The sequence below is a fragment of the Bubalus kerabau genome, chromosome 15 (assembly GCF_029407905.1).
Source record: "Bubalus kerabau isolate K-KA32 ecotype Philippines breed swamp buffalo chromosome 15, PCC_UOA_SB_1v2, whole genome shotgun sequence".
NCBI lineage: Eukaryota > Metazoa > Chordata > Mammalia > Artiodactyla > Bovidae > Bubalus > Bubalus kerabau.
Window position 1 is genome coordinate 24398158 of NC_073638.1, and position 23249 is coordinate 24421406.

General features: G+C 48.9%; 1 protein-coding gene and 1 non-coding gene across 2 annotated transcripts in view; both read left to right on the forward strand.

The window, feature by feature from the left end:
- Nucleotides 1-11449, forward strand: part of HTR3B (5-hydroxytryptamine receptor 3B) — a 41315-nt gene extending 29866 nt beyond the window's left edge. The window contains exons 8-10 of the mRNA XM_055548181.1: nt 9280-9490; nt 9878-10060; nt 11217-11449. Of these exons, the coding sequence (XP_055404156.1) occupies nt 9280-9490; nt 9878-10060; nt 11217-11449 (627 nt within the window). The remainder of the gene's footprint in view (nt 1-9279; nt 9491-9877; nt 10061-11216) is intronic.
- Nucleotides 10414-10517, forward strand: LOC129629397 (U6 spliceosomal RNA). Its single transcript, XR_008703226.1, has one exon. It is a non-coding gene; the product is annotated as a U6 spliceosomal RNA (small nuclear RNA).
- Nucleotides 11450-23249: the final 11800 nt, after the last annotated feature.

A 23249-nucleotide genomic window follows, 5' to 3' on the forward strand; every position in this document is an offset into this window, starting at 1 on the left:
AAGCCAGAGTGTGGGAGGGCGCACACACACTCGCTCCCCCTCTCTCCATAGTGTAGCCGCCGTTTGTAGCTACACACCACCCTCTACCCTAAATATCGTCTTCTCAATGGTGGTCAAGTTTTTCTGTGTCCTAGCTCCATTTTAAATATGATGAGCACAGGCATAAAATATTGTTAAAGGGAGGAGAGGCATCTCTGAATTATAGGGAACAGGTCCGCGTTTCTTTGCTGTCTTCCGTGCCATGATTCTTCTCCATTCAGGCTTTCTGCTGAGGGCAGCCAGAGAGGGCAGTGAACCGATTTCTTGCTCTGGGAGCTTTTCCCAGGGTTCTGTTGCCGTGGGGGCTAATGTGGGTTGTTTGCGGGGGCGGGGGGAGCGGGGTTGCCGTCCACCCTGGCCCTCGGGCGCAGAATCTTGAGAAGAGTCACAGACCGTGCTCGGTGAGGCAGGGAGCCGAACTCAGGAACAGTTCTGCAACTCTGGAAGACAAAGTAGACTGAGTGACTCTCCAGGTCAGTTCTTCACCCCCTTGACCTCTCTCAGCCTCCACGACTCCCCTGTTCCCACTACATACACAATGATGGCTCATGTTCTCTTACTCCGTGCCAGATATCCAACTCTGAATTGAGCAGTCAAGTCACCTTGGTGTCCTTCAACAACCTTTAGGCAATGATGTAAAATTCAGAGCCCAGTTTCCTGCCCACGTTGGACTCACCAGGGTCCTGACAGCAAAAGTCCAGCTTCTTCTTAATCTAATCACCTGCTGTGTCTCCATCCTGGCTGCCCAGCACGGGGTTGGGGACAGATACGGCAGAAGGAGGAACAAAGATCTAAATACATGTTCCACCTGGGCCTGATGTACACGCTGCCGCTGACACTGAATCAAATGCTTCGGGTGCCCGTTGGTTCCTGCTAACGTGCAATCTATCTGTGGCTCCAGGACATGTCTTGTTGTTCTGAGAGCACCGCTGACACCTTGGAGTCAGGCTGCATTCCACCGGGAGCCCAGAGCAGAGGCACATTTGTGTGCAGCCTGGTGCCCGAGCCAGCAGCCACAGGAGGGGAGGCTTCCTTCAATACACTGTTGGAGGCGCTGATTCCCAGAAACAGGATGAACATTCAATTTCTGTACGGCAGTGCTTTTTTTAAAAGTAATTTTATCTATTTATTTATGGCTGTGCTGGATCTTCGTTGCTGCGTGTCTGCTACTCTCTGGTTGGTGTGCGCTTGGGCTTCTCATTGCTGTGGCTTCTCTTGTGGAGCACGGGCTCTAGGGTGCTCGGGCTTCCGAAGTTGCAGCTCACGGGCTCCAGAGGACAGTTTCAATAGTTGTCATGAATGGGCTTTGTTACTCTGTGGCACGTGGGATCTTCCCAGACCGGGGATCAAACCTGTGTCTCCTGCATTGGCAGGCGGATTCTTTACCACTGCGCCACCAGGGAAGCCCAGGTCTGGCAGTGTTTTGTTTCTTTTTTGTTTTCTAAAGAATGACGGCAGAAGTGTGAGGAGGTAGAAATGATACTTGAGAACTCTTATTGGGTGCAAGGGCTTCCCAAGTGGTGCTAGTGGTAGAGAAGCCGTCTGCCAATGCAGGAGACATAAGAGAGGCCTGTTTGGTCCCTGAGTCAGGAAGATCCCCTGGGGGAGGGCATGGCAACCCACTCCAGTATTCTTGGACATAGGACTCTGCAAGCTACAGTTCATGGGGTTGCAAAGAGTTGGATACAACTGAAGTGACTTAGCACACACGCATTGGATGCAAACTGGCAGACAGTTGTGGGAGCTATAGTGAGGCCTGACCCCAGCTATCTTCTCTCGGAGTAAATGCTCATGCAAGCAGGAATTGGGAGACCTACAGGGGCCTCCTAGAAAAATGAAGAGGGGCATTTGTGAAAGGAATATGCCTCATGTATCCTATTTTTCAGATGTAATTTTCCTTTCTAGATTAGAGTAGATTAATTTTGTTGAGATATCGATTGAATCCAGCTCATAAACTTGATAGAAGATCCTTCCAAGCTCTACAGGTCACTCCAGAGAGGAGAGAGAAAGAGAGAATTTGGACCCCTAGAAACCCTCCAGGGTGAATCATGGACTTTCTGCTAAACCAACTCGACCCATGGTCTAGATCCAAGAAGCTCTCACTCTTGCACAAGGATCTTACTTAAATGGCAGCAACTTTCCCGTTCTTTCTGAATTGGGAATGTTGGGAGGGGCTTGGGAGAGGAGGCAAATGGGCTTCTGTATGAAGCGTGAGTCTGGCCGTCAAAATTCCAAGTATGTCATAAAGACGGTCATGCAAAATTGAGTACTGGTGGGGTCTATCATCAAGGAGGCAATTAGAGGCTAACCTTGGGGCCTATTCCATCTCCAAGGAGCTCTCCACACACACATTCTGAATTAGATTGATCTCTTTCATTAACATCAATAGGCTCCAAATACCTTTGTGTACTTATTATTACCTGGCTTTAATGGATAATGAAATTGTGGCATAATATTGCTAACACCTGAAGGGTGTCTAATGGAGAACACGGACTGAAACTAAAGTGCTTTTTCTTCCCTTTCTGTGGAATTTAAAGGCACCAGCTCCTTTAGTCCATTAGAAATGATGGGCTCTAGGTAGGGGCAGTTCTGCAGAGAGCAGTGTCTTGCCGAGCTGGTGATGTACCATCCCCCTGGTATACAGGGGGTCACTGCCTCTGACATGAGCTGCAGAGAAGTGGCCCCCAGAAGACTGACTTCAAGAGGGGAGCCCCACTTTGGGCTCACTCCACTCTCTCACCCATTGGAACGAAAAGAACCATTATTAGCAGACTCTAATACAACTTGATGCACCTCTTTTGAGTTCTTATCCTGTGCCAAGCTCATTGCTAAGCACCGAGGACACCAGCATGGATAAAACAAGACTCTAGGTTCCTATCACGGGCCTCAAAATCTGTCCAAGGAGGCATGATAACAGTGACCACAAAACCAAGCATTGAGTCTATATGAGGCACCATTTTAAAAGTTTCTGTATTTAATCCTTACATCTCTACAAGATGGGGACTCCACATATCCACATTTTTACAGGTGGTTGAATTGGGGTGCAGAGAAATTAAGCAACTTAACCAAGGTTAACAGGTGACTGGTGGAACCAGGACTTGACTGACACACAGCTAAAGAGAAGCAGTATGTTCCAGTCCATTTTGTGGCATTTTCCCACTGTGTGTTACTGGCCAAGTCGCCTGTATCCGGGTTTTTTTTTAATTATTATTTATTTATTTTATTTATTTGGCTGTACCGGGTCTTAGTTGCAGCAGGCAGGATCCTTTAGTTACAGCATGCCAGATCTAGTTTCCTGACCAGGGATCAAACCTGGGTCCCTGCATTGGGAGCCTGGCCTCTTAACCCCTGGACCACCAGGGAAGTCCCCACCTGATTAGTTTCTTCGGGTTGCCATAACAAAGTACCACTTTAAGACAATAGAACTGTCTTCTCTCATAGTTCTGGAGGTCAGAAGCTGGCAATCAAAGTGTACGCAGGGTCGGGTCTTTCTGGGCACTCTGAGGGACAGTCTGCTTCTTGCTTCTCTCTTAACTTCAGGTGGTTTCTAGCAACCTTGTCTTCCCTGGGCTTGTAGGATGTATCACTCCAATGCCTGCCTCCATCTTCACATGCCTACAAAGGTATTATCCTTTGTAGGTCTCTTCTCTTCTTCTTACAGGGACACTTCATTTGCAATGATCTCATTTCCAAATAAGGTTGTATTCTGAGCTTCCGGAAGGACATGAATTTTGGGGAGCATTATTCAACCCAGTGGAGCTTACAAGGAGGCTCAGTGGTAAAGAATCCACCTGCCAATGCAGGAGACAGTTTCCCTCCCTGGGTTGGGAAGATCCCCTTGAGAAGAAAATGGCAATCCATTCCAATATCCTTGCCTGGAAAATCCCATGGACAGAGGAGCCTGGTGGGCTATAGTCCATGTGGGTCACAAAAGAGCTGGACAGAACTGGTGATAAACAGCAACGTTCAACCCAGTAGAGTCTGCCATCTTCAGACTCCCCCAAATTCATGTCTGTCCCACGTGCAGAATATAGTCACCCATCCCAACATCCCCAAACATCTTAACCCATTTCAGTACTGATTCTAAGACCAAAAAGTAGTGAAAGTGTTAGTCACTCAGTTATGTCTGACTCTTGGTGACCCCATGGAGTGCAGCCCACTAGGCTCCTCTGTTTATGGGGTTTTCCAGGCACGAATACTGGAGTGGATAGCCATTCCCTCCTATTGGGGATCTTCCTGATCCAAGGATCAAGCCTGGGTCTCCTGCATTGCAGGCAGATTCTTTACAGTCTGAGCCATCAGGGAAGCCCTCTAAGATGAAAATATCATCTAAATATAAACTCAGAAAGTCCCAAATGTTATCATCAAATCAAGCATAGACTCTGGGTATGGTCCATTCTGGGGCAAACTTCTGTCTGCAGACCTGTGAAACATCTAACTGTCAGAATCTGGTTCCTGATCCCATAAGACGTGGGGTTAGGAGTCGGGGGCAAGAGCAGGGACCTGTCCTGTCAGCAGTTCTAACCCTAGTATTTAGGATTTAGGATTGTGCCTGACCTCTCTTCATGCTCAATTCATGTTTCTTGAACATGAGCATGAAGGGCTTTGAGAATCAAATGAGATCATGGGAACAAGACATTTCTCAAAACTGTAGGATAAAATTAGAGTTTCTTTAGGCTGCACTGGGCTTGTAGAGAAAAGTAGACTAGTCCATAGGTAGTATTGCCCCCAAATCATCCTAAAGAAAAAGGTGGGTCCTTTGTTCTTGAAGAAAAGCAAAACTACAGGTACTGTTTGATCCATCTTAAGAACTGGCTCATCCTTGCTAAAAGGCAGAAGAATGGATGAAGTGGTTTTGGAAGGCCTGTCTAAGTTTACGATTTTATGTCAGCTTGTAACTTATACAGTTTTTTGAGTTGGAGAACTTTCTGCTTTATGTCACAGCCCAAGCTAATTGTCTACACTTGTACCTACCTGTTTCCTCTCTACTTTCAACTACTCTCGATATCCAGTGAGGAATATCCTCACATTGAGACTGGCTACATAAATATGTGGGGCCTCATGCAAAGTGGAAATGCAGGGTCCCTTGCTTAAAAATTATTAAGAACGTCAAAATGACACCAAGCCAAGCATGGGGCCCTTCTAAGTGCAGGACTCCCTATGACTGCATGAAGCCAGCCTGCCTCCCAGCCTCTCAGTTCTTGCCACGCCTCTGCCCTGACACCTTGTGGAACATGAGGTTTGGTGAAATTGCACTTTCTTGGGAACCAGGGACCCTAAGGAGCCACACTGCTCCTCTTTGGTTCTGGCCCAGATTTCTATTCACTCTCAGCATCTGCCTCTGGGTGGAGAGGAATCGTCTCAGCATGTGCTATTTACGTGGGAACTTTATTTAAAGAGTACAGCAGCTGATCTCAATTGTACCCAAGATGCTTGGCGAGGCAAAAGTAAACTGTTCTTTAAAAACGGGGGGAAAAGCAAGGCTTGGAGAGGTGTGATACCATCCAGAGTCCCTTTAACCAGCACATGGAATGGAGGGGCTCAGGGCCTCTGCTCTTCCTTTGACTCTAAGTCTGGGCTCTCTCTGCTTAACCAACATGCCTGCTTGTGCTTTTCTTTGGGGTAGCATTCTTATTCTCTTCATCTCCTTTATGTAACGTCCACCATGAAGTCTCAGGGGATCTTCTTGCTCTTACCCTCCAGAGACGGCAGACTCGGTCGCCCCCCCATCCCCATAGCCCAGGTGGGGCCCACAACACAAGACGTCGTGTGGACTCTGGCCCTGAACTCCCTTCTCCCCAACTCACCTACCACGGCCACACCTGTCACAGCACGACAAAGCAAGGAAAGAGATGCAGGGTTTTGACAGTTCATGGTTTTTCTTGTTGACTGCATTTTGGTAAAAATGTATTTTAACCAAATGATGGCAAAACAGTGAGTGTCATTCTGGTTTAGATGTTTGCAGGCAATTAAGTTCAATGCGGAAGACCACAGTCAGACTACAATTGGCCAAATGGCCTTGGTTTACTGAGCTCCACTGAGTCAGGATATGCTTCCAGACCCAAAGGCTGAGGAGCCCTGACTCCCACCAGCAAGGTGACATCTCATCTCACCCAGCCAGGCTCCTCCCCCACCACCTTCTCCTCCGACTTCCGTCTATCCAATTCTTTTCCAGGCAGGGAGGCCGAGGTGAGAGAGAAGACCCTGAATTCAGCTCAGAGGTCTGATCAAACTGAGAGGAGGCTGTCTGGGAAAGAGCGCAGAGCTTGGAACCAGAAGGTGCATGGGCACATCCCACTTACTCAGCTTACTTACGGGGCTGAACTTTATTTTCAAAAATCTACAGAGTGGATGCCATATTACCTGCCAACAAACTCACACTGAGTATTAAATAAATCACATCCCACGTGAAAAAGGGTCTGGCCACTTTCTGACATGCAGAAATCATTCAGTTGTTTGGTGAACCAGAGAAATGGGAGGTTTCAGACATTGGTTTTTTTTTTTTTTCCCCTTCAAATCTAGCAGCACAGGGCCCAGAACATTCATTTGTTTAGTGAACATTTACTGAATGTGTGTGTGTGTGTGTGTGTGTGTGTGTGTGTGTGTGTGTTTTCAGTTCCGGAGTCATGTCCAACTCTTTGTGACCCCATGGACTATAGCCCGCCAGGCTCCTCTGTCCATTGGGTCCTCCAGCCAAGAATACTGGACTGGGTTGCCATTTCCTTTAGGGGATCTTCCCGAATCCAGGAGCAAACCCATGTTTCCTGCATTGGCAGGTGATTCTTTACCACTGAGCTACTAATCAGTTCAGTACAGTCGCTCAGTCGTGTCTGCCTCTTTGCGACCCCATGGGCTGCAGCACGCCAGGCTTCCCTGTCCACCACCAACTCCCAGGGCTTGCTCAAACTCATGTCCATCGAGTCGATGATGCCATCCAACCATCCCATCCTCTGTCATAAAATAGGCATTATTTTTGACCCCATGAGGGATTAAAAATTACTATTCTCACCCTCAAAGGGTCCATAGTCTGATGGGGGAAGTAGCCCTGTCATATCCTGTTTCTCTCCAGGAAGGATGAGAATAGATTTTGTGTTCATTATAGGCACGTCCTACGACCATCCTGGAGAAGGAAATGGCAACCCACTCCAGTATCCTTGTCTGGAAAATCTCATGGACAGTGGAGCCTGGTGGGCTGCAGTCCATGGGGTCGCAAAGAGTCGGCCACGACTGAGCGACTAACACTAACACTATGACTATCCCAGAGAAGCTGGGTGTAACAAAATGGCAGCGGCTCTCACTGTAATTTTATGAGACTTTAATTCCCAGCTATAAGACTTTTCTCACGGCCCAGTGGTGAAGAATCCACCTGCCAATGCAGGGGATGCAGGTTTGTTTCCTTGCCTAGGAAGATCCCACATGCCGCAGGGCAACTGAGCCCCTGCACCACAACCACTGAGCCTGCGCTCTAGAGCCCGCATGCTGCAACTAACGGAGCTCACGCACCCTAGAACCTGTGCTCTGCAACGAGAAGCCACCACAATGAGAAGCCTGCACACCGCGACTGGAGAGGAGCCCACACTCGCCACAACTACAGAAAGCCTGTGGGCAGCAACAAAAACCCAGCACAGCCAAAAAAAAAAAAAATTCCCGGCTACTGGACCAGCTCTCTGCCCAGCCATGCTATGGGTCCTGGTGGATCTCTGCAGTTGCCCCACTTCACAGCTACTTTTGCTCTTGGAGGCTGGACTGTGGCCTGCAGAGATGGGAGCCCTGGTCCAGTTTGGGAGTAGCGGGCAGGGGGAGCAATGGCCAGAGGTTGGAGGGAGGGAGAGACCGAGTGAGGTGTTTATCTTTCCATTTCTCCCCACTCCAAGGAGCCTCCACCCACGGTTCGGGCTCCTAAGAGGACGCCACACGTCCCCCAGCCTTCTGTCCCCTCAGGTTCAACCACATTGCTGGCCCTGGGCCCTTCAAGCCTACAGGTAGGAACAGCTCAGCCAGTGCCCCAGTCCCTGGGGGATTGCTTTCCTCCTGTGATCGCCTTATGTCCCACCCACCTCTTGTCAAGCCCGCCTCGGCTTTCCTAGTTTCATTGTGCTATTTGCTCCTAGCCAGTCTCTGACACACACACACACATATTAAAGTGTGTGCATTCCAAGAAAGAAGAGACTAAACCAAAACCAGTGTAAGATTTTGCAAACTAAGTGGTTTAAGAAGAAAGATTTTGGGTGTGAGACCTGATTTTAAAACAATTTCTCACTCTCCAGCTATATGAATTTGGACAGCCATTTAGTCTCTAGGATCCTCTGTCTCCTGGTTAAAATGGAGGTTATAATACTCAGCCCCCAGCGTTGCTGTGAGGACTGCTGGTGCTGCTGCTGCTAAGTCGCTTCAGTCGTGTCCGACTCTGTGCGACCCCATAGGCGGCAGCCCACCAGGCTCCCCCGTCCCTGGGATTCTCCAGGCAAGAACACTGGAGTGGGTTGCCATTTCCTTCTCCAATGCATGAAAGTGAAAAGTGAAAGTGAAGTCGCTCAGTCGTGTCTGACTCCCAGCAACCCCATGGACTGCAGCCTACCAGGCTCCTCCATCCATGGGATTTTCCAGGCAAGAGTACTGGAGTGGGGTGCCGTTGCCTTCTCCGACTGTGAGGACTAAAGAAGACAAATCATATGAAACGCTTAGTCCAGTGCCTGGCACACAGCAGGTGCTAAATAAATGGTGGCTTCTTCTTCTTATAATTATGAATAATATTATCAATATTAGTTATACAGAAAAGCTTAAAGGATTCCCCTACTATTTTCTAAACCACAAAATAACCTCCTATTTCTAAACAACATAGAGGGACTTCCCTGATGGGCCAGTGGTCAAGAATCTGCCTTGTAATGCAGGGGACACAGGTTCAGTCCCTGGTGGAGGAACTAAGATCCCACGTGCCTTGGAGCAACTAAGCCCATGCGCCTCAACTACTGAACCCGTGCTCTCTGGAACCAGTGGGCTGCAAATACTGACCTACACACCACAACTAGAGACTTCGTGTCCTACAGTGAAAGATCACGCATGATGTAATGAAGATCACATGTGCTGCAGCTAAGACCTGACACAGCTAAATAAGTTTTTAAAAAATAAAAATAAATTATGTAGACTTTTCATATTATGTAAAAATTCTGGGGTGGCAGTGTTCTTGGCTAGTCCATTGGCTTGGACCCCCTTGTCAACAGACTGCTTATCCCTGCCCAGGTGGTGATTCGTAGGCACCCTCTGGTCTACGTGGTGAGCCTGCTCATCCCCAGCATCTTCCTGATGCTCGTGGACCTGGGCAGCTTCTACCTCCCGCCCACCTGCCAAGCCAGGATTCTGTTCAAGACCAGCGTGCTGGTGGGCTACACCGTCTTCAGGGTCAACATGTCTGACGAGGTGCCAAGGAGTGCAGGGAGCACCCCTCTGATTGGTGAGCAGCCCTGGGGTCACCAGGCCTTTTAAAAAATCATTCCTTTATTTTTCACTGTGCTGGACGTTCATTGCTGTGCATGGGCTTTCCTTAGTTGAGGGGAGCAGGGGCTACTCTCTAGCTGCAGAGCACAGGCTCTAGGCTGGTGGGTTCAGTAGCTGCAGCGCTGGGTTTAATTGCCCCAGGGCATGTAGGATCATCCCAGACCAAGGATGGAACCCATGTCACCTGCGTTGGCAGGTGGATTCTTAACAACTGGACCATCAGGGAAGTCCAGGTGCCCGTCTGGCATTACTTCTGTCCAAGATCTTATGTTGCCTTTCAGACAGAGAAGCAAGGGGCCCAGAGACTCCTGCTAACCCCACCTCCTCCGTCTCCTTCCCTCAGGGGTCTTCTTCACGGTCTGCATGGCCTTCTTGGTTCTCAGCTTATCCAAGTCCATCCTGCTGGTCAAATTCCTCTACGATGAGCGGTGCAGCCAGCAGGAGCAGACCCTCCTGTGTCTTCGAGGGGACACAGATACCAACCAGCCTCAAATGGATCCTGGGGCCCCGCTTGCTGGGGTGACAGGTTTGTGAGAAGCCTTGAGGTCCCTGTTTGTCTCGCTTGATCACTCAGCCCCAGTGCCCACAGGTGGAGCCTAGGCCAAGCATCACTGTGTGAAAAAATGGAAACATCTGCTTCTTAGCCTCTGCCCTGCATTTTACATCAACTCTCTGGAGACAAGACAGTCGTCTGCTGGCTCTTTGGAAAGCCTAGAGATCAGCCCCTCAGTCCCCTTAGCTAGTTTTACTTAACAGTTTGGAGCCACCGACCTCAGAGTAGCAAAATGCCTGCACACGCACGCACACACACATGCACAAATAGTTTGCATACATTTGGGTTCTAGTTGCCAAATGTGCAGAAATATACAGGTCATCGCAGTGCCCCCTTGCGCAGCACTTACACTAAAATTGGAGTGATACAAAGGTGAGTATGGGCCCTGGGCAAGGACGACATGCAACGTCATGAAGTGGTACATATTTTCACTGTGTTTTTTTTAATTATTTATTTTTAAGGAGAATAATTGCTTTACAATGTTGTGTTGGTTTCTGCCATACAACAATGTGAATCAGCCACAAGTATACTTATGTCCCCTCCCTCTTGAACCTCCCTCCCACCTCCCACCCCATCCCACCCCTCTAGGTTGTCACAGAGCACCAGGTTGAGCTCCCTGTTATACAGCAACTTCCATTAACTTTACTGTATTCTTGAAAGTCAACAAGACACTATATTCCAAAAGTTCTCATCGCAAGAACAAAAATCTGTAACTGTGAGATGATGGGTGTTACCTAGGCTTATGATTATCATCTCACAGTATATACAAATATTGAATCATTATGTTGTATGCTTGAAACTAATATAATGATACATATCAATTATACCTCAATTTAAAGAAGAACCATTCCTGCCCTAAAGCTTAAGTCAATGAGGTCTGTGCTACCTCAGAAAAATCTCCCAGAAGGATGTAACCTGGACTCATCACCCTGCTTGCCGTGTTCTCCGGGGTTCCTTCAGCACAGCCTTGCCTCCCCTCAGTGGGTAGGGAGAGAATCCATAATCTTCCAGCCCACTGGCCACTTTTGCCCACAACCTTCCTTGAAGGATAAGGCCATTGGCTTCAGTGGGAAGGCAGGGGGAGCCATGGTGTCCCCTGGCTCACCTACCGTGTCTTCCTCTCGTGCAGAGTCCCCCGTCTGTCAAGAGGACCAGGCCCCATCAGGGACCCTGAAGGAAGTCTGGTCCCAGCTTCGATCCATCAGCAGCTACTTCCAAACCCAGGACCAGGTGGACCGACAGGAGCTTGGGTGGCTGGCCCTCCTGGAACGCTTTGACTGCCTGCTCTTCCAAAGCTACCTTGTCGTGCTGGGGCTCTATGCTGTCACCCTATGCTCCCTCTGGGTGTCGTGGAGCGGCTAGGAAGACCCAGGGTTGCTAGTGTCCATCCATGGGCTCTCCTGGCACTTGGGGAAGGCTGAACATTTTTTCAGGAGATATTGGAAGGAGAGGAATGGTGAGTTAAAAAGCTCTCCAGCCCGTTTCTTCTTTTCACTTACCCCAGAACACACATCATCTAATGTGCTATTGAATGACCCAGGAGTAATACGCTCATGATGAAAATGCATAAACAGCGTGAGGTATCCAGGGAAAAGTAAGCCTGCCTTCTTACCCAGTTCACTCCCCAGAAGGGACCACCATTAGCAGCCTCTTTCAGAACATTTCTAAGCACATACAAACATATGTGTATGTTTAAACTGGTTTTTAAAAGGTGTTAAGAATGCATTCCGTCTCCCAGCCCTGTCCTGGTTACTTATTCAGTTAGTCATTCAGCGAAACTTGTATTGAGTGGCCATGAAGCCCCAGGCATTATGTTAGGCATACCAGAGAATACAGAATAAGTCAATTTCAGATCATTCTTCTTGACTTGCTTCCTGAAGAACCTTGTTCCAACCAGACACAAAGTTCTGTATCCCGGAGCCATGTCTGTCTCCTGGAGCTCTGGTTCCCACCAGCCCAGGTGAGTCCATCTCCCCTGTGCGTTCCTATTGGAAGGGATCCAGACCTAGCACATCTCATAAACACACACCACGTGTGAGGCGCTGAGCTGGGGGCAGCAAGCTTAATGCATGGACCTTGGGAGTTTCCAGGAGTTTATAATCCACTATCCTTGCATTAGTCTGCTCTAACTGTCATAGCAAAATACCACGACCCGTGGGGGCTTAAACAGATGGATTTTCTCACACTTCAGGAGGCTAGAAGTCCAAGGTCGAGGTGTTGACAGGGTTAGTGTCTTCTGAGACCTCTTCCTGGGCTTGTGGATGGTTGCCTTCTCCCTGGGTTCTCATATGGTCTTTCTTCTGTGTGTGCACATATGTGTCCAACCTTCCTCTTCTTCTAAGGACACCAGTCATATAGCAGTGGCCCATCCTAACGAACTCATTTAATCCTAACTACTTCTTTAAAAGCCCCTTTTTTCTATATGCATTCCCATTTGTGAGGTGCTGGGAATTAGGACTTCAACACAAGGATCTGAGTGAGACACAGTTCAGCCCATAACCCTCACTTGACTGTGGAGACTCTCCAGGTCCATAATCCAGAGGGTATTCTGGCAGGCTAGAGACCCAAGCAAGAATTGCAGTTGGAGTCCCAAGCTGGGCTTCTAGCAGGATTCTCTCCGCTTCTGGGGAGGTTGCTCTTTCTCTATAAGGCTTTCAAGTGACTGGATGAAGCCCACCCACATTCAGAAGGTTAATCTGTTTTACTCCAAGTCTACTGGTTTAAGACTTTAAACATCTAAGAAACACCTTCAAAGAAACATCAAGAACAATCTTTGAACAAATATCCGTGGCCCAGCTAAGGTGACACTTAAAATTAGCCACCAGAGTCTCAATGGCCCCCTAGCTTCCCACCTGTGCCCACAGCCACTTGTCTAGATAGAAGAGCCCTGATCACCTTGCACTTGGGTAACTAACCAACTTCCGGTTCAGTCTCCTCAGTAGTCAATTCTGGATTGGTGAACCGATCTTATGCCATTTCCTATGACCTCATAACCTGAAGACTAAGATTAGAACTCAAACCTTCCACAGTGTTTGACTTTCTTCATTTCTCATTGCTTTCTTCTTCTTTTTTTTAAAATAATTTTTATTATTTTTTGGCCACATCACATGGCATGTGGGATCTTTTTCCCGAACTAAGGATCAAACACAGACCCACTGCAGTGGATGCATGGAGTCTTAATCATTGGACAGCCAGTCCCTCTTGTTTTCTATTAGAGTCTTCAATCTAGCCAAGCCAGCCTGCCTGCCAGCCTCCTCAGGAGAGGGTTTGCTGCCACCGAAGCCTGTAGTTCTAGTCTTCTATTTCATCCATCTGTATGTCCCTGTGTGAAGACGCTGCTCAAACTCCAGCCTCCTTCACCCACCCTTCCCACCTGTGTCCGCTCTTCTCTAACTTTGTTGTTGGCTAAGTCACTTCAGTCGTATCCGACTCTGTGCGATCCCATAGACGGAAGCCCACCAGGCTCCCCAGTCCCTGGGATCCTCCAGGCAAGAACACTGGAGTGGGTTGCCATTTCCTTCTCCAATGCATGAAAATGAAAAGTGAAAGTGAAGTCGCTCAGTTGTGTCTGACTCCTAGCGACCCCATGGACTGCAGCCTACCAGGCTCCTCCACCCGTGGGATTTTCGAGGCAAGAGTACTGGAGTGGGGTGCCATTGCCTTCTCCGTCTCTAACTTTAGACGTACCTAATCTCATCCTCCTCTCCTTAGATATTTCATGGCCTTGTGTGTGTGTGTGCAGATGCATCACTTGTCAGATCAATCACACACTCCTAGAACAGGAATCTTGTTTTCTATTTCTAACTCATGCCCATCTTGGCCCAGGTCCATACAGAATTTTTTTTTCATGGTAATTCTGCCATAACTATTGCAGAGACACGCATTCTAGCTCACTGCTGATGGTGGACAGATTTCTAGTGTGTTTCTGCAAGTCTGAAGGACTGAGTCTGCCAAAGGTCAGACACCCAGGCCCTCAGCATCCCTCATTCAGAACAGCCACTAGGAGCTGGTAGGTAGAACACAGAGGACTGAGAGACAGGCATCACTCCCAACACTGCTTCAGAGGACTGCTGTTTGCTTGGAACTTTTTCCAGCACTGAAATTGCCTTTAAAAAAAAATCTGCGCCCCCATCCCCCCGAAGAAAGAGAATTTAAATTCAAACAGCCTTTACCTTCCTCCTCCCTCTCTCATTACCTCCCAGTTAGTGCTCAACGCCAATTGTCCATGAAATTCCACTGCTGCTGTTAATGAAATGAGGAGCAGAAGAAGTTTGTGAACAGGAAGTGTCCATGCAAACCTCCACCTGTTTCTCTCCTCGCTTCCTACTTCCTGTTCTGGCATCCTCTGCCTTGACCTGCTCTGTTAGCCTTTAAATCTCTCTTCACTTCCTCAGTTATTAGAGGAGGCAAAGGCTTGCAGTAAGTCCCCACAACAGGGTCTCCATCCTTTCCACCTGTCTTGGAGAAAGCACCTGACTTTGCTCCTGGCTCCATCACTACCTAGCCAGGGGACATTGAGACTGATCTCTCAGAGCTTCAGCCTACCCTGTTTGACATCAGGACTGTGTATATTTATTCTGCCCATATCACAGAATTTTGAGGATGAGAATGAAGCAATGTACTTAAGCACACTTTGAAAGATAAGTCATATATTATGAAATAAAAAGCCTGCCTGCTATCAGCAGATGGATTCCAATCTTGAATCTTCGGCGTGAGGTTCTCTTCTAACTGTCTCTATCAGAATACAGTTATAGGCTGGATTCCACAGAAGTGTCCTTGTTCCAGAATCCAAAGGCCAAGGGCTGAAGCCACTATATGCCTCCTTGTTGGCAATTCAGGTTGCAGGGGACGCTGCCCAAGGGACTTCCCATTTCATTTCCCATGCAGTTCACCTTGGCTTCCCCTGCCCAGGGAATAGTTCCCAGGTTCTCAAGGTCAGCCTCTAAGAAGCAGCCCTTCGGGAGTGAAGCCTGGATGCTAAGCGTGGCCCCAGTGTGTGGATCTCCTCTGTCCAATTGCCCAGCGGCCCTGATCGCAACATGGCAGCCGGGGACGCATTCTAAGCCCTGGGTCAGGTCAGCATCCTGAAGCAAAGCCATCATTAGCAAATGGCACTAGAGCCCCCCTCCCGGAAGAGGGCCCCTCTGCAGTGGGAGGAAGACAGGGCGCCAGCAGCCCTTACTTACAAAGCATTGTTAGCTCAGCTTCTCCAAGTGTTTATCAATTTCATGATTCCTGTTTCACAGAGGAAGGAAACTGAGGAACAGAGCAAAAATGGGATTTTCCCAGCTGTGATTGCTCCTACCATCTGCTGTTTCCCAGAATCTCAAGTCTTTTCAGCACTCACCAAAAAATCACAGCTCCAGCTCTTGGAGACGTCACTGATGTCTAGAATAAAGAGTTGGTGGAGCACAGCCCCTGGCTAGGCAGGCTGCTGCTGCTGCTGCTAAGTCGCGTCAGTCGTGTCCCACTCTGTGCGACCCCAGAGACGGCAGCCCACCAGGCTTCCCCGTCCCTGGGATTCTCCAAGCAAGAACACTGGAGTGGGTTGCCATTTCCTTCTCCAATGCATGAAAGCGAAAAGTGAAAGTGAAGTCGCTCAATCGTGTCCGACTCTAGCGACCCCATGGACTACAGCCTACCAGGCTCCTCCATCCATGGGATTTTCCAGGCAAAAGTACTGGAGTGGGGTGCCATTGCCTTCTCCAGGCTAGGCAGGCAGCCCTCCGTTTGTCATTCTATCTCAGGAGAACTTCCAAGGGCTTCTGTTATGATCTCCCACAGCTTCCACAGGGGTCTCACTTTCCCCCCAGGACATCCCACCTCTCCCCCTAGTTGTCCTACAAGAGAGGAGCCCTGTAGTTAAGGATGCTGAGCCCTTGGCCTCTTATATCTCCATGACTCAGCCAGTCTCCCAGGGGCCAGCCTGAAGCTGGATGGTTTAGGTCCTCAGTTGTCCTACAGGAGAGGAGCCCTGTAGTTAAGGATGCTGAGCCCTTGGCCTCTTATATCCCCATGACTCAGCCAGTCCCAGGGGCCAGCCTGAAGCTGGATGGTTTAGGTCCTCAAGTGAACCACAGAGCAGCCCTGTGAGCCGCCAGCACAAAGCTGCCCCCCAAGGCATCAGCCCTCCCCTGGGTACAGCCCTAAGGGCTCCCAGGCCCTCTCACTTCTCAGGGATCTAATTCTACATCTAAAGGCAAGGTTAGTAGAAAGGGGCAGGGTTTAAATTTTTACCCTAGTCTGTGGTTCTGAGGTTCCAGGAAACTTCAGGTCTTTGGGTTTAAGGTAAAGAGCTTCTCTGCCAACTCCCAGGTGGTGAGTGGTCACCCCAGGGCAGAGACCCAACTTAATGTGTCCCCTCCAAGAAGGCAATGCCTCTCTCCCTGCCGCAGGGCCCATCCCAGGCTTCTCCCTGTCCCGTTTCCCGGCTCACATGCCATCTCAGCAGCTGGAAGCTCTCAGTCCTGAGTTATTCACCTGCAAGACAGTAAGCGCTTCACAATTAGCTGAGCACCAGCATGGAGGCTTTTATGAGCTGCCACGCCCCCAGCGCACTCCGGTGTGCCGAATTGAAATGACCCACACCGGTGATTAGATTAGGGGCTGAAGCAGCCCAGCATGCCACTTCAGCCCCTCCCCATCCTATCAGGGTTGGAGAGGGGTGATGTAGTTAAGTTCGTGCTTCATTTAGCAGAGACTGTAAAGTGGGGATTGCAGCGCGGCTTTCTGCTGGCTGGGAAGTGACTGCTGGGCAGTGGGCGGGCTGGGTGGCAGGCAACAGAATCCAGAGCCGGAGTGGGGGAGCCCCTTATTCACCCCTTACCCTGCCTTCTACTTCTCCCCGAGCCTAGCACCAGGCTCCCAAGACCTGGGGCCCACTTGAGACCTGTTGGATTTTCAGTCCTAATTGGTGCCACGAGGGACAGACCTCAGGTAGATGACCAGCCCGTGATCAGAGTCCACGCCCGTCACCCTGCTTATCCTCTTTGAAGAGCTCCAGGCCAAGAACCAGGGACTGAGGGCTGTGGGCCGTTCTTTTTACCGCCCACCCTGGTCAGTCTTGGCTTCCCTGCTCTTCCCCATATGTGCATCCCTATCTCTCTGTCCTAACTGCCTCCTCCTGGTGCTGACACCACGGGCTTTGGGGCAGAAACGCTCAGTTGTCCCACTCTAGCACAGTGACTCAGAGCTGACATAGCTTTGGTCTCAGTGCAAACCTGAGGCTTAGGCAGAGGCTGCCTGGAGGGCTGTCTTGAGACCAATTTTTGGGCCACAGGCCAGCTCTGCGGGAAAGAATCACAGCTGTACTGTGATCAATTAGTGATGTCTGCCACAGGCAAGAAAAGAGGCAGAGAACAAGCAGAGCTGATTCTGCCATGTGCCAGTCACTATGGTGAGTGCTCAGCGGGTATTATTCTAGGACCCCTAGCACGTCAGTCCTGGGAGAGCAGGGGGGTTATTGTGTTCACTGCTGTATTTTCAGTGCCTGATACATTGGAGACACTCAATCACTGTCAAGATGTGTTGTGTGAACCCCACTGGGTTCAAATTCCACCTCCATCACTTATTAGCTGTGTGATTTTGGGCAAGTCGTGAAAGCTCTGGGCCTCAGTTTTCTCTTCTATACAGTGTGATAAATATTACACCTAGATTATAGAGTTATTATGAGAATTAAATTAGTTACTACATTAAGATGCTTAGAAAAATGTCTGACACAAGCTAAGGCCATGATTAAAGGATGGTTTTTATCCTTAGTATCCATATCACCGTTTTACAAGTAATTGATATTACTGATTTCGGTGCCAGACACTTCTCTAAGTGCTGTCTCTCTGTAATCTCTTTAGATAGATAATATAAACATTAATAAACAGGAACCTCAATTAAAATAGGGAAGTCAGAAGGGGGAGTTCTCACACCCAAGACGACAGCAGTGTCCAACAGGAAGAAGAAAAAACATTCTCTCCTGGCCTGGCAAGAGCTCAACCAATGCAAAGCCACTCCGCTTAGACGTCTCAATTCCCGAAGTGGACGCTTAGTTTACTATAGCCCCTGCAGCTTCCTTTCCTCTTTATAAAAGAGTTCTTTTCTCCTTGCTGCACGAGATTTGCACTCGCCATGGTTGCAGACCTCAGACTGCAATTCTTTGCTGACCTGAATAAACCCATCACTGCTGAAGAAGTAACTATCTATTTAAGGTCAGCAATAGGTAGATAATACTGTGCTTATTACAAAGATTATACATATATATGAGATATCATGGTATATACAGTTGTCCCATGGTATCTGAAGAGGATTGGCTTCAGGACCCCTCCCTCAGGGATACCAAAATCTGTAAATACTCAAGATTCTTATAGTCAGCCCTCCATATCTGCAGGTTCCACACCCACAGAGACAGAAAGCTGACTGCATAATCCTCATAAGAACTCTAGGATTATCATCCCCATTTCAGTGAAAGAAACAGGCGCAGAGAGGTTAAGTAGGTTGCCTAAAATCACCAAGCTAGCAAGTGAAAGAAAAAAGTGAAAAGTGAAAGTGTTAGTCACTCAGCCATGTCCAACTCTTTGTTACTCCATGGATTATGGTCCACCAGGCTCCTCTGTCCATGGAATTCTCTAGGTGAGAATACTGGAGTGCGTAGCCTTTCCCTTCTCCAGGGAATTGTCCCAACCCAGGGATAGAACCCAGCTCTCCCGCACTGCAGGCTGATTCTCTACTGTCTGAGCCACCAGGGCAGTAAGTATCAAAGCTAGCATTCAAATCTGAGTTGGGTCCAGACTCTTGGGATCTTTGCTAAAAACAGGCACACTGGCTCCAGAGCTTACATCCTTGACCATTAGTTTTTAAAAGAAGCTTAAACTTGCCAACATTATATATAATTAGAGGAGGGACCCAGCATTAGAAGATAGGAATTTGAATTCTAATTCTACCCCTTATGGGGTTTATGACTCTGGGTAAGTTACTGAATTATCTCAAAACATCAGTTTTTTTCTCATCTGCAAATTCTGAGAAAGAACTCTTTTGCTGAGGTGCTGTAAGGACTGAGATAGGGTTTGTGAAGTGCTGAGTTCAGTGCTGTGCATTAGAGGCATTGAGAATGATAGCAATTAATAAATATTATCACCATCTTTCCACAGGATTGTTAGGTGAGCCCAGAGATCATATACATAAAAAAGCTGTGTAAACTCTAAAGACTTCTACTCAAAACGTGGTACCTGGATCAGCAGCAGCAGGGGCCTGGGGAAACTAGCTAGAAATACAAAACCTTTGGCTCTAAACTGGAATCTGAATTCTAACCAGATCCCAGACCATTCACTTGCACTCGACAGTTGGAGAAGCCTGGGTCTAAAGAACGATGAAGGTAAAGCGGGCCAGTCTGCGTTTTGGGAAGGAGACGCACAGGAGTCCTGGGAGCTGGGGCTTCTCGGGCTGTACCGTGTCACGTGCAGCCCGTTTTTGCTACCAGGACAGCTGGGCCCCGGGGCACCTGCCAATCATCGCGCTCCACTCGGTAATCTGCCCTCCCCACAATCAGAGCAGTGCAGCTGGGTGGCTGAATTATAGGCTGTGGGCAGATGGCGGAGATGGCTCTGTGTGTGCCGTCCAAAGAGAGAGGGGAGTGAAGCCCCTGCCACTGTCCTCCTTCCCCTGACAGCAGACATCCTCGTTTTTGGAGAACCAGTCTGCCAGCACCAGCCATCGGGTGCCCCCCTTTCCCTCCAGAGCACACTTGTGCTGGAGCAAACTCAGTGCAGCAACTCCTGAGCCCTCCCGCTAGCCAGGTCATGGTCACGTGTCTCCATGCACCTCCATCGTGTGAATCCCTTCCCTCATGGGAGGGGCTTCCTCTAAAGGACTGGCCTTCTGACGAAGGTAGCAAAGTTGTTCACCCACATCCTCGCCACTCCCCAGAATTTGGCGCATCAGAACATCCGGTGGCGGCACACCTGAGACGCGAGCTTGGGTGCTGGCTTGTAGAGCAAGCCTGCACCGAGCATGCGCACTGGGAGTTCGGGATGACGGTGCTTATCTGTGCTCCAGTTTCCCCGGAAGGCCGCCCGCCAAGCTGCAGTGGGACAAGCACTTTGCTGCCACCCCTGATCAAAGCTCTGGTATTGGGGTTGGGGAGCAGAAGAACCCCAGGTGAGAGGGTACGCCGTGGCACCATCGCCCCCTCACTGCCTGCCTTCCAGAGGTGCCAGTGCTGGGAGGAGGCACTTAAGTGGAGGCGACGCTCTGTCTCCCCACCCGTGTCTGCGCCACCATGTCTCCGGCCCAGTCCCGGGAGAGATGAGAGCTCTCTTGCCTCCCAGACTTTCTCTGGTTTCAAACATCCATTGGGTTTTATGGGGCACTGCTTCTGGGGCTGCAGGAGATGGCTCTGGGACTGCGATCCAGGCCTTCGGGGCTCCCAACAGCCTGCTGATCCTTTTGATCATTTGGGCTGTCTCCCCTACCCACTCTGCCCTGTTGTCTATCAGCTGCCTCTCCCTGCTCTCTGAACTTGGAGAACTGAAGGTCACTGAGCAGAGCTCGGGCTTTTAGCTCTGCAGGTCTGGGGTCACCCGTGCCACTTCTTTTGAACAGTAGAGGGTATGCATGTGTGTGTGTGTGTTTGAGGGGGAGGTCACTCAAATTGTGGATGATGACTGCAGCCATGAAATTAAAAGACACTCCTTGGAAGAAAACCTGTGACAAATCTAAACAGTGTATTAAAAAGCAGAGACATTACTTTGCCTATAAAAGTCTGTATAGTCAAAGCTTTGGTTTTTCTAGTAGTCATGTATGGATGTGAGACTTGGGCCATAAAAAAGGCTGAGCGCCAAAGAACTGATGTTTTCAAACTCTGGTGTTGGAGAAGACTCTTGAGAGTCCCTTAGACTGCAAGGAAATCCAACCAGTGCATCCTAAAGGAAATCAGTCCCGAACATTCATTGGAAGGACTGATGCTGAAGCTCCAATACTTTGGCCACCTGATGTGAAGAACTGACTCATTGGTTCTTCCAAGTGCCCAGAAAAGGAGACAGTTGGAATATTTGGATCATAGTATGAATGGTCACCATATCTGGTTTCTAATCACATTCCACAGTATCCTGAACCTCAGTTTCCTCATCTGTAAGGAGGGAATAATAATTCTACCTTTCAGGACTGTTGTGCTGACTACTGTATAAAAACCCCTATCCTGGGAACGCTGTATCATGGGGGAATCTGTGTCCATGTGATCCGTGTCCATGGGGGAATCAATACTCAGGGGCTGGTCAGCTCAGCCTTGGTTTGGTGAAATGACAAGTGAAGCGTTAGAATTTGGAAGGTTCCCAGGAAAAAAGGGGACATGCTATGGAAAGTGCTGCTGCTCTCAGTGTGCCTGAAATACCCTATGGGGACCCAGAGGGGAGGAAATTTTCCAGGCTGACGATCACCAGCAACAGCAAGCATATAAATGTGATTATATCAGCAAATATGCAAAGCGCTGTACATTTTTGGAAGACTCTTCGTTTAGAACTAATTAGACTACTCTTGCCTGGAAAATCCCGTGGACGGAGGAGCCTGGTAGGCTGTAGTCCATGGGGTTGCTAAGAGTCGGACATGACTGAGAGACTTCACTTTCACTTTTCACTTTCATGCACTGGAGAAGGAAATGGCAACCCACTCCAGTATTCTTGCTTGGAGAATCCCAGGGATGGCGGAGCCTGGTGGGCTGCCCTCTATGGGGTCGCACAGAGTCAGACACGACTAAAGCGACTTAGCAGCAGCAGCAGCAGATACTTGAAGTAGGAAGATGGAGAAGGTCTTCCCAGGGAAGCTTCTCCAGAGCAGCAAAACCTTTGGAAAGCATTTGTAAAGCTCCAGAGGAGGAGAGATAAGGAAGGCATGAGATGGATCAACTGGGAGCAACACGAGGCTATCGGGGCTGCCATCACCCAGGACATTGCAGCATCCTCCTACCCAAACGTGAGTCTGTGAGAGTCTGAGGTTCTATTTGTCGTGAGAAAACATACCTGTGCTGGTGGCTGTGAAGGGAAACTGCCTGTGGACTGACCTGCAGTAGATTCCTATGGCTGTTGTAACAAGTTACCAAAAATTTAGTGGCTTAAGACCATGCAGGTATGTGCTCTTACAGCTCTGGAGGTCAGAAATCCAAAATCATTTTCACAGGGTTAAAGTCAAGGTGTCTGGGCAGGGCTGGCCCCTCTAGAGGCTCTGAGGGAAGAGTCTGTTTCCTCGCCTTTTTCAGCTTCTCATGGCTGCCTGCATTCCTCAGCTTGCATCCCTTTCCTCCTCCTTCAAGGCTCACCACTCTGGTTTCTGCCTCTGACATCACACGACCTTCTCCTTTTCTGTCATCACATCTCCTTCTGCCTCCCTCTTACAAGGACAATTGTAATTACATTTAAGGCAGACTGGGATGATCTAGGAGAATCTCACCCTCTCAAGATCTTTAATCATACCTGCAACCTTCCTTTGCCATATAAAGTAACATTCAAAAGATTCAGGGATTAATCCCTGAGTATCCTTGGGGCCATTATTCAGTTTGCCACGTGGAGCATGTGAGATGGGTTGGAAAGCAAAGGGGGCAACCATGAACCCAGTAGTACTGCACAGATCTGCTTGGGATTGGCACAAGGGGCACCCATGGCCATGGAGGCAACCTCTGTGGTGACTGCAGGAGAGCCTGTGTACACATGTCTTGCTTCAGCTGCCTACCCAGTACACGTGCTATAGAGCAGCAAAGCTATGTCATGTAATCAATCAATCCAACTATTAAGAAATATGTACTCAGCCCCTATTGTGCCGTATGATAGACAATTCAGACCTGGGGCCTTGCTGGGTTCTCTGAGTAGGAGATTCATCCAACAAATATTTATTGAGCCCCTATTAGGTGTCAGGCACTGTTCTGGGTATTTTGGACATATCAGCTGACAAAGACCCCGAGGTTCCCTCCCTTCAAGGAGGTAACAGTCTATCAGTGGAAACAGAACATAAAGAATCAACATGAGTCAATCCTATAGAATATTAGGAGGTGAAGGGGCTATGGGAAAAAGAGAAAGAAAAAGTACAGCAGGGTAAGAGGGATCAGGTGTTCCAGGGCAGGATGGGAGCAGGTGAAGGTATTAAATGAAGTAGTCATGATTGGTCTCACCAAGCAGGTAAGATTAAGCCA